The sequence below is a fragment of the Cryptotermes secundus genome, unplaced genomic scaffold, assembly GCF_002891405.2.
Source record: "Cryptotermes secundus unplaced genomic scaffold, Csec_1.0 scaffold54, whole genome shotgun sequence".
Taxonomy (NCBI): domain Eukaryota; kingdom Metazoa; phylum Arthropoda; class Insecta; order Blattodea; family Kalotermitidae; genus Cryptotermes; species Cryptotermes secundus.
Window position 1 is genome coordinate 158,795 of NW_019731261.1, and position 14,879 is coordinate 173,673.

General features: G+C 43.2%; 1 protein-coding gene across 5 annotated transcripts in view; it reads right to left on the reverse strand.

Moving 5' to 3' along the window:
* Nucleotides 1–14,879, reverse strand: part of LOC111866670 — a 321,755-nt gene that overhangs the window by 153,123 nt on the left and 153,753 nt on the right. For all 5 annotated transcript variants that reach the window (XM_033752372.1, XM_023855848.2, XM_033752371.1 and 2 more), the window contains exons 4-5: nt 2,715–3,070; nt 1,457–2,049 (exon numbers count right to left, since the gene is read on the reverse strand). In XM_033752372.1, coding sequence (XP_033608263.1) covers nt 1,457–2,049; nt 2,715–3,070 — 949 coding nt within the window. The remainder of the gene's footprint in view (nt 1–1,456; nt 2,050–2,714; nt 3,071–14,879) is intronic.

Consider the following 14,879-nt stretch of genomic DNA (forward strand, 5'->3'; position numbering starts at 1 on the left):
TATATATATATATATATATATATATATACTATTTAATGTTTACAACACTATCTTTATATCAGAATAACTTCTCTATTGCATCTCGGCGGTGGAAGAATTCAAGAATACATTTCAATCGTAAATTTAGATTGGTATAGCACAAAATATTTTGGAATATTTGGTCACTTTCGTTCAATTTTCTCAAAAAACTGTTAAAGACTTAAACGAAGGCGTATATTAAAAATAAAACGCATGTCTCATCTCATTCATGGCAAATTCTGAAACTCAGATATCCTGAAGTTTCATTTATATCAACAGTTCTCGTTGGATAACATTTTTGACTGATAAATATTTGACAGGTTAGATTCAAAATTTGTGCAGAAATGTAGGACTTCATGTAAGGCACCCATTGTTGTTATCTGACTTCTACCAAAAACGGGAGCATGTCCACATATTTTAGAAACTGATGTTAGTACATCTTTTGGATATTTACACCATGAACATAAGCAGCATTGCAGATGGTACAAAAGTAGACATTACGTACATCTTACGGGTCAAAATGCCTGTGGTTGGTGAGCCATCTGTGTACATATAGGTGTATGTTTTGAAAAAAAAAAAAACATGGGGTGTAGAAAATAATGGAGAGATGATGTCCCATCTGGGGAAACAGCAAAATACCCCAATTTTAATAAAAAAATCTGCTTAGTGGTGTTCAAGGTATTCCATGCAGACAGCTAGACAGAAAAACAGAGACTTGGTGAAGTGAGTAACGGCGTTTTTGCAGCTCTTCACTATGAACAGACCAAAAATCCATACAGGTTTGTTTGTAAAGTGGAAAACTAATTATCTAATTAGCTGTTTCTGAACAATTGGGCAGCTCCAGTACAGTAATACAGTATGACGTAACGATAAACTTACTTCATCATCTTCAACAATTTACAGATTTGGTTTTAGTAAAGGCAGGATCGTCAAGTATGTGTCAAAATTACATTCTCAGGAATATTGAAAGGTTTCTACATTGTTCCCCTTTCATAAAATAAAAGTTCTAACAAAATCAATTGAGGCATGCCACTGTCCACTTGCAAGCCTTCCAGTGATGTACAGCACAGCAAGAACAAGGACAGTATGCATCATTATATCCCATAAAGAGAAATACAAGAGCGCGAAGTCAGGTGGCCTTGGTGGTCATAGGAATTGGGCCCATGGCAAATCAATTTGGCAGGCCAGCGTCCATGAAGGATTCTGACTAGCATACAAAGCACAAACATAATATAAATATGACAGAAAATGGGGCTATACTGTGCACATTAACACAGTTTTAGATCTGTAGTCTAATAAAAACTTTCTAAAAAACTGTTTATGTTTGTTTATAACTGACATATAACTTATAATCCGCAAATGAATGTTAGAAAGTATCTGTCCGAAACCCGCAACTTTTTCAGAGTTCAATGCAATTTGAATGCCAATAAGTACTCACCTCCTTATCTGAGGATCCTGTCGTCCCAGTGCTGGGAGTCAACGTCAGTCTGTCGGTCACTCCAGCCCTCGTGGCAGAACCCAGGAGAGAACGAAAAGGGCTCCCTCCATCATTAAGCTCTCTCCCACTCACAGGTCGTGGTGATGATCCAGATATTTCTGTCCCTGACTGATGTCTAGCTGAAAGCGCAGATGAACCAAGTTCCTTGCCACTCTGAGAGCGAGAAAGAATTGACCCTGAGTCCTTGGAACTATGAGATCTGGGCGACAGACTTAGGTCCCTAAGTATTTCCTTTCCGCTATGAGATCGTGTCAGACAAAATCTTGTAGCATCTCGACCGTCCCTTGATTTAAGTGACGATTCTGACAAATCCCTGAGATCCTTGCCACCCTGAGACTGTGCCAAGGACAAACTATTGCCTTTTCTAGGAGAAAGTCCTGAAGAATCCTTAATTAAGTCTTTTGCACTCAGAGAGTGCAGAAGAGGCTGAAGAACACATTCCTTGGCGACAACACTACGGGAAGCAGTTCCTGTATTCTTGCCATTTCGAGTTGGAACCACGGAAGTATCCTTACCAGTTTGAGCATTATTTTCTGCAAAATAGAAGAAGCAATGCTAGGATATATGGTCATCAGCAGTAACATGTTAACTGAGGACATCAATATAAGTGCATCCCTTCTTGATATTATTAACTCCTGGCTCCAAAGCTCAGTCAATTAACTCATTTGGCTTGAGCCAAAGTACCCAAGCATTTATTCTAAAAATTACTGTCCTATCATAAATTAAGAACTGCAAACAGTGTCACTGTAGAAGCAACATATTTTGCTGTAGTTTCATACAGCTGTAACTTACGTACTTACTCAAGGAGCTGAGCCCTTCTTGAGGATCCGCCAATTCTGCAGCTACTCAAGAATTTCCCAGCATTTTATGGAACCCGAAGGTTCATTACCGTGTTCACAAGAGCCCTCCAATGGTCCCTATCCTGAGCCAGATCAATCTAGCCCATACCATTACCTCATATCTCTCTTAAGATTCATTTTAATATTGTCCCCCCACCTATGCCTTAGTCTTCCCAGTGGTCTCTTTCCTTCGGGCATTCCCACCAATATCCTCCATGCATTCCTCAACTCCCCCATTCGTACTACATGCCCAGCCCAGCACTAATAATTCAGCAGCAAAATCGGTAAGAGATTTGTACAGAATAAAGTTCATGCCAGACCCCATGTTATCTTCCCAAGAAAAACTTGACTGTATGCACCTGCAGCTGTGACTGCGGCCCGCAACCGCGAAGCCCTAGTTGTGCGTACTCTCGGGATACTGGATGGTGACGGCTGCTCAGAGTTGCTGCTACTGCCGCTGCCACTTCTGTCTTCTCCATTCCTCACAGGTGTTGAGGTCGCGCTGCGCGTAATGAAACGACGTTGTGGTGTAACGGGGAAGCTTCCACCATCGTCTCGAGAACCATACTGAGACGCCAACTGCTGTCGACGCTGCTCTTTGTACCGCGCCATCCGCTCAGCACGTTGGCGCTGTGTTTCCACGGCGCCATCAAGCGAAGCGGACGTCGCTATACCATCGAGGGCCAGGACCTTCGACGTGGACGTCCTTCGGTCACTAAGGAATGAATATGGTGGACTTTTAGATACCATTCATCAATTTATTTTCAAGGGGTGGGGCGGCAGCGTGTATATGCCAACTGGCAGTGAACAGAAAACCATATCAAGTCCCTGATGAAAGGACTTGCTTCTTTTAAACTAATATTAAATAGTAAACAAAATAAATGCGTGTATTTCGAATACAAAGCCTTACATTTTTATTAATGAAGTCTAACTGAAGCAAATATAATACATAAACTCAGCCTCGTGCTGTGCCAGAGTTCAGGCGGTTATTCGCCGGCTTCCCACCGCGGTGGCTCAGGTTCGATCCCAGATCAGGTCATGGACGATTTATAACGTGCAAAGTGGCATTGGGACGGATTTTCTCCGATTACTTCGGTTTCCCCTACCAATTCTCATTCCGACTGCTCCACATTCATCACTACCTATCATCCGGGGCTGGTATATCAGGCCCAAAAGTGATAGGCGTGCAAAATGGAATCACCCTCACCCCACCCCACGAATTAAAAATGATCATATAGAAGGTGTCTGAACACAGGGTACTGAGGCAAATGTTGGCTCAATGAAGAGGGGAAGTGCTCCATTAGTTAATCGTCACCAAATATTATTGGGCCAATCCTAGAAGAGCGGCATAAGAAAGACCATATAACACACATGTAATAAATCAGAAATGTGTACAGAATTTCAGACGATAAACGTGAAGAGAGGGGCAATTATGGAGATGTAAGGATGGGAGGATAATATTAAACGGAATCTAGAAGAAACAGAAAGTATGTACGGGTTGGACTCATATGGATCAGGTGAATGAAATGAATGCTAATTAACCTGTGGGGAGTGAATACTAGTTTCTGAAGGCGGCTTCTGCATCACGGATCATAACCCATCACGAAAAAAGATGTCGCTATTGAAATTTGAGGATCTGGCAAGTTATATACCAAAGAAAATCTAATGAACACAGCTGCCCATACCTCTCCCTTTGTCCTTGCAGATCTGTCTGAAAGCCTTGTTCAACACGCAACCGCTTACATCACAGCTACATACAGAGTGATTTATCGGGGGTTTCCGTGGCCTACAATTTTCAAACCTTACGTGTCACGAAAGGCGAGCATGTTGAAGTTGTTTAGCATTATGCAGGATTGATTCTAGGGGTAATAAAACTTTCCGAGTTTCACTTTCATATTCCGCAAGCAATTTTATTTTGTTGTTTCCGGTGTGAAAATTATAGGCAATGGAAACCCAGACAATAATTCGGAATCATCCTGTAGATCGTATACAGTTTCATATTTCGGGATTTCACTTCTTTGCCCACACATCCCCGCCGGCTTCAGAACTGTTGGCGGATTATGATTTACTTCGACAAGGGAACTCATGATTGTGGATCGTTCCAAACATGTAAAACTGGTACACATCCATAAAATTCGAAATATTTTTAATTTCGCAAAAACCTCAAAATACTGCAATATACCGCCGAATTTTAAGTGCGAGTTAAGCTTAACCAGATTATCGGCTAAGACACAAATTTGGGCCCGGTTTCGATCCCGGGTCTGGTCAAGTGGGATTTGTGGTGGACAAAGTGGCGCTGGGGCAGGTTTTCTCCGAGTACTTCGGTTTCCCCTGCCAATCTTCATTCCACCAATTGCTCCACAATCACCATCACCTATCATCTGGGGCTGGTACAATAGGCCAAAAGTGGCCGCAGTACAAGGGACTTGGTCCCACTCCACTAGCAATAAAAAAAGACACAAATTTAATTTCATTTACTGGGAAAAAAATTAACGTCGTTGAAGATTTACTACTATAAAGTTTTAAAATTTCCTGCGTGCTTATAACGTTTATCTTTACAGTTCTCAAATTAGCCGAGTTTACGAACAGCCGAAACATTCTGGCCGCAAAACAACAAATAATACCGTGACATATCCCCTGAAAGCAGAACAGTTCAATCGCTTATGCTGCTCTCATGTCCTTGTTTAACATTTATTTATCATTAGTCTCACTTATTCTTTCTATGGTGTCTTAGCTTCAGGTAAAATAATTTTATCTGGGGTTCCGTAAACATCTTTAGAGTGCGAAAGGGTTCCATGGTGAACAGTTAGGAAAGCAAGTATCTATTGTACTACTTAGTATTGTATTTTGTTACAACATTTATGATTACATAGGACGCTGAATGCAGATCAGACTGTAGAGCGTAGAACGTTACCGTTTACTGATATGGAAGGAAATATTCGTGGTATAATATTGGATGCTATCCCGGAATTTACCTGAAGGGACTGAGGCAAAGCACGGCAAAATCTCATCAGAATAGTCTGTGCCCGGCCGACATTGGAACTTGGCACCTCTCAAGTACGAGGGCCAGTCAGTAAATAAGGTCACAAATGGACACAAAACGTGAAAAAATGTGACACTTGAACCTGAGAAAAACATTTATTTCTCGACATATCCTCCGCCAACATTGATACACTTGTCCCATCGCTTTACCGGTGCGTCGAAACCCGCAGCATAGAAGTCTTCTGGTCGTTGCCTCAGCCACTTCCACATTTCGGTTTCAACCTCGTCATCAACGAAACGTTTGCCACAAAAGGTGGAACGGCTTTACGCGACAAACACCTCCCATCGTAGACAGGAAACGTTTCTTTATGAATATGCTTTGCACTGAGTTCTTCTGTCCACAAAACACGCACAACAGAACGTTGCTCTTCGGTAATACCCTCCTCAAGCACGTGTCACCAATTTCACTATTGAAATCAGCTTCTGTACATGCGCATGCGAGTCTGCTAACTAGACTGTGCTGCTACCTAGTGTTACACACAGAAACCCTATTACATCCATTACAGCTGTTTTTCTTTCATTTGTAACCTATTTACTGTCTCTGCCTCGTTCAAACCAAACCGTTACTGCTCGGGCCGTCTTGCGCTTTACAACGTAACGTGTACAACACGTGTACCCAGACAGATGCAGTATCCTCACGAACAGGAGAGTGTGAGTATCTATACACCGTGGGATGATGGGATAATAGACAATCGATGAACTGGAAAGGATCCGGATGAAAGCGATCATGATCTAATTGATGTATCATGCCAGCATCTGCCTGAATAGACTGAGGGACACCATTAAAAACCTGTCACAACATACAGTGTAAAAGGCAAAAGGTGAAGTTGTCCTTGTGCTTAACTAGCTAAGCACTACGCCATGAAGGCGTATAGGGGAGTGAATGTATAGATTAACATTTTCTTGACCTCAGCACTAGTTGGATACTGGTCAGCTTCAAGCCCCGCCAGCTTTACCCTAGGTACTCATTGTATAGGAGGTTGGGTGGACCCCAGACGATATGGAGAAGTGACAATTCTTGACTCTACCGGGACTCGAACTCCGACCTCTCAGCTGTCCAGCCCGTAGGCAGTCGTTATACCGACTGCGCTATACCGGATCCCACAACAGCCAGTGTTCCGACCGCAACACGTACCAACACCTCCAGAATACAAATCTAGACCGTTACTCCTTACGCCAACCCGTACTCCAACCCCCCGCCAAGTGGGGGACACGAGAAAATGTATAGGATCAGTAACAGTCAAAATAAAGTTATCCCTCAGATTAATTCAACAAACACGACGCCACAAGGACGTGCAGCGGAGTGGAGGTATAGCTCCACGCATTACTAAACTTGACATTACTTTGAGGTGAGTGAGATTTAGGTACCCAACTGGATGGGCCCCAGGGCCGGATTGGACGCCGGGGATCTAATCCCGCCGTCTTGCGTGTTGCGCACTGGATGTATATGCAGCTAGCGTCTGCTCTTACCCGGATTACCCGTTTCAACACGAATCAGACAGCCTCGCCTCACTGGTTCACATTACGGCTTCCGTATGTGCAGCACACCTCAAGATACGAAAGCAGTTACTTTCGTGGTTCATTTCTCAACGCTGTCACTATCTACACCTTACAGCATCTGGAAGGTACCGGGTGGAGCCTAGTAAAGTCCCGGCATTTGGCTAGAGTTGAGGAAAACCACAAAAAACCTCAGCCGAGGTTCGAATCGAACGCCTCTTGACCGTTACTCCGTAGCATAGATCTTACGGGCTTCTCCTATCCTCGAGAGGTGGTACAGCGACAACCTGCACGGCCTTCGTTCGATTCCGGGCAAAGGCAAAGAATTTCACTCTACTCCACAGCGTCGAGACAGGCGCTGGGGCCCAAAGAGCCTATCTAAAAGGTACCGGGGGCTCTTACCCTGGAGGTTAAGAGGCAAGGGTGTGACGCTAACGACTCACCTCCATCTTGTGCTGAGCTCAAAAAAGGTGGAGCCATATATCCGATCCCCCAAACGGCTTCATGACGTGATGTTTAATTAAGCACAGGGAAAAAGTCATCTTCACCTGTTTTTACCATCCGTATGGGGGAGAGGAAAACGAAGGTAATGAGCATAGCCCGGATTTTTATGACATGTCATCTTTTTTCCTTGTATCTTATGCGATGTTCTTAAATATATAAATCTCAGATATGAACTGCTGGTTACAGAAATGTAAATTTTATAGGTAATTTTTTGTCATTTTTGGCATTCTTAGGTTTAAGGTCATTTTTTTTCATTTTGGGGGTAATTTTTTGGTAAATTTTTTTACTTTTAAGGGTATTTCTTGTCATTTTTTGCCATTTTAGGGAATTTTTCTTCATGTTTTCTGAAATGTGAATAACATGGAAGCGAAGTGAGTTTTTCTTTTCTGCTTTAGGTAATTTTTCTGGATTTTTCGGTCATCCTATAGGTCATTTTTTTTTAAATATTTTCAGGTCATCAAAATCCGGGCCCTGGTAATGAGAGATGGTGAACGGACAACGCAAATGCTAACACTATACCAAGCTATTTTCTTTAAACGGTACAACAGTGGGGTTGCAACTTTCAATTTCCTTCGCACCCCGAATAAAGGTTCTGCGTCGGCCAATACTTTACATTGGGACGAGCGTCCGTCCGAGGAGGTCCGGACATCAGGCTGGACGGCGAGGTTCTATTTTCTGTAAGCGCAAGAATTTTCTCCACAGTGTCCAAACTCGCCCTGTGGCCCAAACAATCTCCTATCTATGGGTATCCGGGAGGGGGGGCTCTTCCCTCGGGTGCAAATCGACAGAAGCGTGAAGCTGACCACTCACTTCCATCTAGTGATGAGGTCAAGAATATTGGCGCTATACCTTCTCTCCCTGCACGTCTTCATAGCGTGTTGCTGTACACCAAGGAGTAAAGCGGGCAATATGAGTGAATTCTACCCGCACTTGGATCCTCAAAATTTAAAGCGCATTCAGAGAAAAAAAACATTAGACCCTACCGGCAAGTAAAGAGCAATACAATAGTTATGTCTTGAAACTCCATTGGGGAACGAATCTTCCCAAAATTACGTCTACACTTATTTTAATTTTGCTACAGATCATTCAGCGGGCACGCTGTAACGTAGTTGGTTGAAGCATTATGATACCAGCCAGAAGGTTGCGGCTTCGATTCCCGATGTTACTGGATTTTTCAATTAACATAATCCTTCCAGCCGCACGATAACCCTGGGGTCGACTAAGCCTTTAACAGAAATGAGTACCAGGAATCTTCCTGCGGGGGTAAAGGACGGCGGACCGGCCGGCGCGTAAGACTGACAACCTCACTGCCATCTGTAAGCCGAATGTCTAGAAAATGTGGAAGCCTCGACGTCTCACAACCCTACGTGTCTCGACGGCCTGTTACAGGAATAGTTTTACGGATCATTCACACGAATTGCAAATCAACAGGAATACAATTCCAACCGTCAAACAATATTTGTGGGCGATATTCCAAGAGAATAGTTCGTCTGACCTTGAAACTGGGGAAAAAATTAGTGAAACAAGAGGAGTTGTTAGAAAGCTAAATTCAGATTTATGGAAAAGAAATAATTTACACTCAACAAACTTATTAATATACAAATCAATAGTAAGAAATGTACTAAATATGGAGCTCAAACGTGGTCAATACAACGGAAACACAAAAATTAGCTACAGAAATGGGTCATCACAGGCGTTCCACAAGGATATCACGGAAGGATAATCAGAAATGAGACAACCAGACCACAAAATGGGAATGAAGAAGAACACGTTAAGGGAGACAGAAGAACAACAATGAAGATGGTACGGTCATATCATGTAAATGGAGGAACGCAGGTCTGCTACACGGGTTGCAGAATGGAACCCACAGGGGTAAAAGGAGGCGCGTCTGACCAGGAAACACATGGACGGGCTGAGATTAGGGACAGCATAAACTGAGCAATAAACTCCATGCAGCTGAGCCTTCTTGAGAAGGTGCCAGTTGTGTAGATGCTCAAGAACTTGTTAACATTTTATGGAACCCGAACGTTCGTTACCGTGCTCACACTACTCCCTATCCCAAGCAAGATCAATCTAATTGATACCACCAAAATCTCTCTTTCTAGATCCATTTTAATATTATCAACCTACCTACGTTTTGGTATTATCAGTGGGCTCCTTCCTTCTGGCTTTCTCACCAATATCCTTTATGCATTCCTCTTCTTTCCAATTCGTGCTACATGTTCTGCCCACGTCATCATTCCTGACTTCATCATTCTAATTATACTTGGCGAAAAGTACAAGTTATGAAGCTCCTCATTATGCAGTTTTCTAGAACCTCCTGTCACTTCATCTCTCTTCAGTCCAAATAGTCTCAACACCTTGTTCTCAAACACCCTCAGTCTATGTTCCTCCCTTAATGTCAGAGACCAAGTTTCACACCTATACAGAACCACAGGCAAAATTATAGTTTTGTATACTCTAACTTTTATGTTTTTGGACAGCAGACGAGAAGACAAAAGGTTCTGGACTGAATGGTAGCAAGCATTACCCGTGTTAAATCGCCTCTTATTTTCCTCCTGATTCAGGTTTTGATTTGTTATAGTTGTTCCCAAATATCTGAACTGTGCCACATTTTCAAAACATCTGTTCCGTATCTTTATGTCATGATTTTGCCCTGCATTTTGATGACGAGACAGTATTATTTTTTTTATTGCTAGTGAAGTGGGACTAAGTCTCTTGTACTGCGGCCACTTCTGGCCTATTGTACCAGCCCCAGATGATAGCTGAGGGTGATTGTGGAGTAATTGGTGGAATGAAAATTGGCAGGAGAAACCGAAGTACTCGGAGAAAACCTGCCCCGGCACCACTTCGTCCAAAACAAATCACACTTGACCAGACGCCGGAATCGAACCCGGGCCGCCGCGGTGGGAAGCCAGCGACTAGCCGCTTGAGCTATGGCGCGGCCGACGAGACAGTAACATACACTTATTTTTCTCTGTTTCTTCTTCTAGACCAACCTCCTTGCTATCGTCATTTCTGTTTTTCTTTATGGTATCTACATTATCACCCTGTAGATTCACATCATCAGCATAGACCAGCAGCTGATGTGTCCCGTTCAATTTCAGTCCCACCTGGTTTCCCTGGACCTTCCTAATAGCATATTCTAAAGCAAAGTTGAAAAGGAGTGGCGATAAGGCATCTCTGGATAGAGATTCTGGATAGGGAAATTATCCGACAAATGTTTACCTATACTGACTGTACCATACGTTTCGTTTAAACACATTTTAATCAGCCTCACTAGTTTCATGGGTACCCCAAACTCTATCAGAATATTGTACAGTACTTCCCTCCTAACTGAATCATAGGCTTTCTTGAAGTCTATGAATAGCTGATGTACTGTCTCATCGTACTCCCATTTTTTCTCCAATATCTGACGAATGCAAAAGATCTTATCTGTAGTTGATCTGTCGAAACCCACACTGATGATCCCCAATAATTTCATCTATATATGGACTTAACCTTGAGAGAATAATATTGGATAAAATTTTGTATAAAGTTGATAGCAGTGATATCTCCCGATAATGACAACAGCCAGTTTTATCGCCTTTCTTGTGAACTGGTACAATAATAGACTCCTTCCACTGAGCAGCAACTTTTTCCTTATGCCAAATAAAAGTACACCCGCAACCAAACTGGGAACACACAACACGAGACACGATATACACTGAGAGTAAGAGGAACGACTCCTATAGTGGTGCAACTATGCGCGTTGTTAGAATTGGGACAGATAAGATAAATAATCTTAACAAGTTTTTAGCATATAAATATTTATTATAATTGACGAACATTTTTAAATACTTTTTAAATTTTACAATGACATAATGGCAAGCAATGAAATAGATTAACGTAAATGGAGCACCTGATGATGGCACTATAGTGCCGAAACATGTTGTGAAATAACAAGTGCAACTGAGTGCACTAAAAGACGCACACTGCATACATATCATGGACGAAAATCAGTGCAACAAAATAAAAGTAATTAGCTTGTGGGTCTTAGAACGTAATATTTCGCCTACTGCTTGAGTAAGTTCTGCCAAAATTTGATCACTACCTGGCGATTTATACCTTTCCAATTTTGCAATAGCAATATCAGGTTCAACCTCAAAAGGGCTAGGATCAGCTACTAACGCCCCAGCTGTATGGATTTCTGTCTGCCGAACATCTCTGACCCTATGCACATTCAACAACTGAGAGAAGCAGTTCCTCCACCTATTCAAAATGTTGTGGGAATCTGCAAGCAGATCACCATTTTCGTCCTTCGCTAAGTTACTGCTAGGCTGGTAACCCCTCTTAAAGCCATTTATTCCTCTATACAGGTCTCTTATATTCTTGTCCTTGTTCACTGCAAGTTCAACAATTTTGTCTTTCAGATATTCCCTCTTCTTATTCCTGAAATGCCTGCTGGTTTAACGTCTTACATTGTTCAGATTATCCTAATTGAACTCGCTTGGATCCTGTAACCATTGCAATTTGGCTTTTCGTTGGTCTAGTAATTTTGAGCATCCCTCATCGAACCATGGCTTATGCTTCTTCAGTTCATAATAACCTAGACGCTCATTGGCAGTTTTTATATTCTCCTTGATAGTTTCCCAAGCTCTATTAATATCCACCTTAGAGTCTAAGTTTTCCAAAGCTGGGAACCAATTTGAGAGATCAACACGATACTGCTCTTTATCCTCTGCCTCGTTTGATGGCTTGAGACTGAACCTCTCCATATGAACTCTATGCGTTGTTTGTTTATTCACCGCCAGTCTCTCCCTAACTTTTGCCACCACCAGATAGTGGTCAGCATAACAACCCGCTGCCCTGAATGATCGGGCATCAGGTATGATTCGATAGCGTCTCCTATCAAAATGTGGTCAATTAAGAATGCTTCGATCTAGAGCTCTGGAGAACAACAATGTGTCTCTGGATTCAGGAAAACTGGGTATTCACAGAAAAAATCCTGTATATACAGTAACAAGAGGTACGCAGAAATGTCAACACAGAAATTCACTTTCGACCATCAAGGTCATTCAGAGTTTACATTACACGGTGTAGCTAGCTTCTGGCAGTTTTCCAGAAGAACACAGACACACCTGAACCTATTTACGCCTTTGGCGAAGGAAACATTTACATACGCTCCCAGTAGTGTCTGTACTGCGCAGACGGCGCGGGTAGCCGAACTTTAGTGCGCATCAGAGTTCGTTTGTTTGGAAAAGAAGTTGGCACGTTGATTCGGGTGCTGCAAAGCAAACGTCACCGCCCATGCGATCCTCGGTACAGGGTCAGAAGCTGACGGATTTGTGTAAAGATCCAGGAATGAATTTATGGACATTGGATAGTGGAGTGTTCCCAAGTGGTGTTCCGTGGAACCCAGGGTAACGCGAAGTGGAAATACGGGTTACGACACCAGATATATTTAAACAAGAAGCTCTGGGAAGAACTGATCACACTGAGTTTATAGCCAATCACTTCTCCTTGGCTCCAAACCCCTTCAAACACACGATCAGTATTTTTTTCAACTGAACCCTTGCAGTCCTAGTCCTTATGAAACATCCTCTCTGACGAGAGGATGGGTCTGTCGTTTACAATTGCTGCTGATACTCGCCAGCGCAGTCGTTCTCGGGTCCTAGTCCCGCAGGACTCATGACCATATTTTGCCGTCTCAGATTCGAGACTCCCTCAAACTGGAGGCAGTGGTCGTTTAGAAAGCAACACCTCCAAAAATAAGTTGCCACGGGAACGTCTTTACCGAGATGCTACTTAGCAACGTTGGGGGGATATACAGACCTACAGACACTTCCAACAACTCTTCTATTGGTGCGTGTATTCGCTGCCGCAGGAACGAGTTTGTCGAGCCGATGCATAGCACTGAAAGGAGTGGTACACTTCACTGAGCCGCTGCCTAGCAACGATACGAGTTATACACAAACGGAAAGAGAGACTAATTGGAAGGATTTATGAAGTACAGTAAACCCTCGGTTTAATGGACTAATAATGGGGGGAAGAGCGCCCGTTATCGCCTATGTCCGCTATAACCGAGTAAAGCGGTATTCACAGAAGTACATCGTAGGTTACATAAAACGTAAAACGGCAAAGTTGTCATTATGCTTAACTAATTAATCACTACCCTATGAAGGCGTACGGGGGAGTTGATGTATAGATCCACGTTTCCTTGGCGTAGATACTAGTTGGAAATGAGTAGTCAGGTTCACCCCCCCAACCGCTTTACCCCCGGCACCCATTGTATAGGAAGCCGGGTGGGCCCCAGTGCCGGTCTGGACAAACTGAAGAAGAGAAAATTCTTGACCCCACCGGGACTCGGAATTACGACTCCTCCGTCGTCCAGCCCGTAGCCAGTCGCTATACCGACTGCACTATAGCCATAAGAAATAGAAACACTGCGGTAACACAAAGGTTTTTATTTTCTTGACAATCGGCTCACAGATGGCGTTGAGGTTTTCAGCCTTATGGGCCGGCAGCATTTACCCCCAGGGAGATTCCTGATACTCATTTCTTAGGCTGAGCCGACCCCAGGGCCACAGTGCGGCTGGAAGGATTAGGTCAATTTGAAAGTCCTATGACCTGAATGGGAATGGAAACCGCGACCTTCCGGCTTGTATTACAGAGCCTCAACCAACTACGCTACCGTGTGCACCCCCCTTTCTTTCGGAGAGATGGTACCGGAATAAACTCGAAACAAGAAGGGGTGTCTATTTGCATGCTATGCGTCTGTAGTTATGTTGAACTTGTCACATTCCATCCAAAAGTCACACATCCCTTCACACGTGACAATACTAAACATGGCTATCAGTGTTGGATTTGGTGTTCCATGGTTATTACTATGGAGAGTACGCTCTGCTTCCCGCCTTCCTCATGCTGGGATATTGTTCAGATTAATCTTCTTCCTTGAAGATGGAAGCAATACGTTCTTACGAAACGTCAGAGTACTACTGCCCAACTACAACGTATGGCTATCACAACCCACAGGTGATAACTACTCTCCATGACTAAGAGTTCCACTTGAAATGAGCGTTTAACTTTCAAGGTAAAGTGTCTGTTAATTTGTTTGTCAATTCGTGACAAAGAAATTAATTTAATTTATAAAAGAGGGAAAAACAAGCTGCACTGGAAACGCTACCTGCAGCCTTCACTTCTGTTTAAGCATCAATACAAAGAATGGATCTGGCGAGGTTGCACTCGAGGCAACAGTCACAGCGTCCTTCCTTACGTAATTCACAGGTAGTTAGTTAGTTATTTAGAGAGGGTGGGTTTCCCCATGCACCGCGACCAGTTTGATCTATTGTGCTTCCCTCCATGATATTCTACCAGTCTCTTTACCCTACCGATAAATGGTGCGTACCATCAGTCCCGCCGAGCAAGCGAGTTCGGCCACTTGCTTAGCGGTGTCTATAATGATTCCTCCATCTATCGGAGGCCTTAGAGGCTATTGTTGG